The 4,152-nt window shown below is 38.5% G+C and overlaps 1 protein-coding gene across 1 annotated transcript; it reads right to left on the reverse strand.

Annotated features, from left to right (window-relative positions):
* Positions 1-206: 206 nt before the first annotated feature.
* Positions 207-3,690, reverse strand: LOC146579504 (programmed cell death 1 ligand 1-like). The gene is made up of 4 exons (XM_085269366.1): positions 3,532-3,690; positions 2,971-3,047; positions 1,597-1,956; positions 207-337 (listed from the first exon to the last, which is right to left on the reverse strand). The coding sequence occupies exons 2-4, from the start codon at positions 3,032-3,034 to the stop codon at positions 207-209; spliced, it is 555 nt and encodes a 184-aa protein (XP_085125492.1). The 5' UTR covers positions 3,035-3,047; positions 3,532-3,690.
* Positions 3,691-4,152: the final 462 nt, after the last annotated feature.

Genomic DNA, 4,152 nt, shown 5'->3' on the forward strand with positions numbered 1-4,152 from the left:
CCATTCACACACTGGTGAAGCTACATTGTAGCCACAGCCACCCTGGGGCGCACTGACAGAGGTGAGGCTGCCGGACACTGGTGCCACCGGGCCCTCTGACCACCACTAGTAGGCAACGGGTGAAGTGTCTTGCCCAAGGACACAACGACCGAGACTGTCCAAGCCGGGGCCGATTACAAGGCGAACTCCAAACTCTTGAGCCACGATCACCCATAATTGTCGTAATGCAGGGAAAGTGCAAAAATCACCACTACAAACAAACCCAGAGCTAAATAGAGACTGATCCTCTCACGGCTCTCTGGTTTCAGTGTTTCTGTCTTCTTCTTTTCAACAGCAGCTGCAAAGATATTGGACAAGTATGAGTGACAGGATCATTAAATGCAAACTTCTGTGGGCAAGAAAGTGTAAGTAATGAAGGTGAAGTGTTTAGTAGCTTAAAATTTTTGGTTTGGAGAAGCTGATGCAGAGCAAGCACTGGAGTTACACAACTCCAAGTGAATTTTAGCTTTACTCTATTTCCTCGTTTTGTGAAAACAATTTTCCAAAACCACCAACTGGTCGCTTTGTTCATTACATCTTGTTACCAGGCTGGACCCTCATTTAGCTTCAGAGCTGCCTTGTTCTGATGGACGAGTCTGGGTTGTCCGGAGAACTGTGCTTGTCTGACTGCATTGACCCAAGAGTCAAGTTTGGTGGAGGGGAGCTTATGGTGTGAGGTTGTTTTTTCAAGATTGCGCTCGGCCCCTTAGTTGCAGTGAACGGGACTTTTAATGCTTCAGACAGACATTTTGGAAAATTTAACGGTCTCAAGTTTGCGGGAATAGTTTGGGGATGGCCCCTTCCTGTTCCAATATGACTGCACACCAGTAAACAGAACAAGGTCCATAAACACATGGATGAGGAAGTTACTGATCTTACGGCCACTGATCTTAAGTGGGCGGGGCGAGCGAAATTACACTTTTACTAAAAAGCCATTTAACCACACAAGGCACGAGTTATCCCTCTCTATCATCAAAGCTTTCATTACTAATGTGTTAAACAAGTTATTAAAAGTTTCTCACATCACACACACTCAACTTTATAAAGATAAATGAAAGTGCTTGTGTACTTGCGAATGCTACCTCTGTTTCCACAGTAAGCACAGACTGAAACTGATCTCAGAGCAGTGAAAGTGGAGCCAGCAGTAGCTTGGCTAGTGCAGTAATCTCCAATTGGCTCTGTCCTTGATAAAGTTTGCACCTTACTTGAATTGACATAATTGTAACTGTAATGTGACTACTAAACGTGCTACACTAATATATTTATGAAAAATAATATCCCAGTATCACGCTACTTTGTGTTTTAGCCAACACTGGATGACTTGATAATACAAGATGGTGACAATTGTAAATTGTCACCAAACTGAACTAAAAAAATGTTGTTTTCTTTGTTGTTGTTTTTTGTCATTTATTTATTTATTTTTTACAGTGATATAGATAGAAAAATGTCCCTGACTGAAAAGACACACACTGATTTAGTATCCCTTAATTATCCAAGACTAAATATTTGTTTACTATTTAGTTATTGTCCAGGATACCAACAGTGATGTCATCTTACCTGTAACAATGAGGTCACAGGTTTTGAAACTAACTTCTTCGTTAAGGACAACGATGCAGTGATACGTCCCCGTGTCGTTGAGCCTGAGATCAGTTAAGAGACATTCAAGCCGTCCTTTCCTGGCGAGCTGTGGATCACACTGCAGTCGTCCTCTGTAGTTCTCATCTGGATACACCTCAGTGCCAGTTTTGCTGTTATAGAAGAAAACCCGTGTCTTCTTTTCCACATTTATTATCTCTATTTGTAGGAAGTCAGGAGGCCTGTTGGTGTCGAAACGGAGCAGCCAGGTCAACGTGATGTTACTGTTACCTTCTGCATGATAGACCTCCTGTTCTGCACTCATAGTGAATTTAGTCTGACCTGCAAGAGGAAACAGACACAGAGTAAGTGAGGAACTATAAAAAAAATGCAGAAAGAACTCAAAAAATGAGTAAAGAAACAAATAATGAACAACTTAAGGCAAATTGGTTATTTAAACTTAGAAAGTTTTTTGTTTTTTTTGTCTAATCTTCAGTCTGTGTGAAAGACATGACATCCCTGATAGGGAAATCTCTGACACGCTCATATGAATGTGAGCCCCACCCACCTACTCATTGAACACAATGCTATTAGGTTAAGATTAGCATAGAAATTAAGCCTAAATGGAGAAAAGTCACAACTTCTTGCTTCAGACAAACAAGTCTTTAGTTTTCTGTGTTCAAAAATATGCAATGGTCTTTTGTCAGTGTTCATCTTTACAAGGTGAGTGGGAGGCCCAGTCCAACACAAATTCAGTTCCAAAAGAAGAAAAATTGGAAATGCAAAAAGCTTAACATAATCTTTCTTTATTTCTCTCTCTCTCTCTCTCTCTCTCTCTCTCTCTCTCTCTATATATATATATATATATATATATATATATATATATATATATATATATATATATATATATATATATGTGTGTGTGTGTGTGTGTGTGTGTGTGTGTGTGTGTGAAGCTACAGTGGAACCACCAGAAGATGCCTCATGGAGAAGGGAAAAGCAGGATGGTAGTTAGCAGCTTACAGAAAAACCCAGTATCAAAAAATACAAATAAAGAGCTGAAAGTCAGAATTGCTCTACTTTCGTTACTCAAGCTGTAATAATTTATTTTAAACATGAAGAATGGTGCAAGAATAAATCCTCTGTAATAAATAAATGAAAGAATATAAGAATTCTTCTAATTATTCTTAGAAGTATAAAAATATTTCTGTTGACATAAAATACAAAATGCACAGTTGTGATATCACATCTCATATTTTCTGTAGAAGCAAACCTTTCAAATTCTGTGTAATTACTGTATTAAATGCCGTTCTTTTAATATATATATTAGAAACAGAAACATTAGCAGCTACTCACCGACTACAGCACAGAAGAGAGTCGCTGTTATTGCTGAGAGGAAGAGAGCTGTGCAGCCTGGCATTCTTCATTGAGCCCTAAAGTGTGAAACCGCAGAACGAGAACATTTAACTACATCATTATTTACAACATTTATTAACTGAGACAATTAATTCATATCACAGCTCCAGTAGATAATCAAGCATTATATTATGTACTGCAGCTCAGATTATCAGCTGTTATCTGATAAATCTGATAAATTAATCATGACAGGTGTATCCTTTGGAGAAACACGATAAATTAAATCCAGTTTCTTTATTCTTTTTTTTAATAGTAACTGCAAATGCAAATAAATGCACAGCGGAGTGAAGTCTAATGTGGATTTAAGACGTTGTGTATTTATGCAGCAGCCCGACTCAAAACTAAATACAGTGAACAAGCATGCCTGACATGTTTATGATCTTAAGAGCGGGGCGCTGTTTTTATAATATTTCATTTAAAGCACACAAATGTCAGGAAAATCAGGAGTCTTCATAACACAGTATGATGCGGAAGGTTTTTGTACAAATGTAGCCTACTCACTGCCGTGTCTTTCTTTCCAGTTTCGGACGCAGAAGCAGCGCATTCTCAACTAAAAAAAAAAGCCCAAAAAACGTTGTTTTCTCCGGATATCTTTGGTAGAATCCACATTCCTGCTCATCCAGAGCTCAGACTTTACGTTAAGTTGCACATGGCTCCAAACACGGAAGGAACCCCCCCCCCCCCTCAAAAAAAAAAAAAAAACCGGACGCGGGTTACTGATGAGAATAGAATGCCACTTCCTCGTTTCTCTATTGTTAGCTCAGCTGAACAGCAGTGCCCACGCTTTTACGAGTAAAGCAAACGTACGTTTAAGGAAACAACGAGGAGACATTTCATCGTTGTTTCCTTAAAAATGTTTATATTTGTGACAATATGTGAAAAATGTCCAACACACAAAATCAAACACGATCTTCACAGCTTTATAAACTTTATCTATTTAAACTGTATTAACTGAACAATCTGGAACAGAATTTTTCAAATATTTATTTAAATACGTTTAAGGTGCTACATTTACAGCATCCCTACATCAGCTCACCGTTATGCACTGCTACAGATTAACGGACCAACACATTATTTAAATCACCTTGTTCTCATCCATTTCGCACACTTTCGGTTAAATAC

The sequence above is a fragment of the Mchenga conophoros genome, linkage group LG3, assembly GCF_057382185.1.
Source record: "Mchenga conophoros isolate Kocher_MC1m ecotype Shallow Benthic linkage group LG3, M_conophoros_male_GT1.1, whole genome shotgun sequence".
Lineage (NCBI taxonomy): Eukaryota > Metazoa > Chordata > Actinopteri > Cichliformes > Cichlidae > Mchenga > Mchenga conophoros.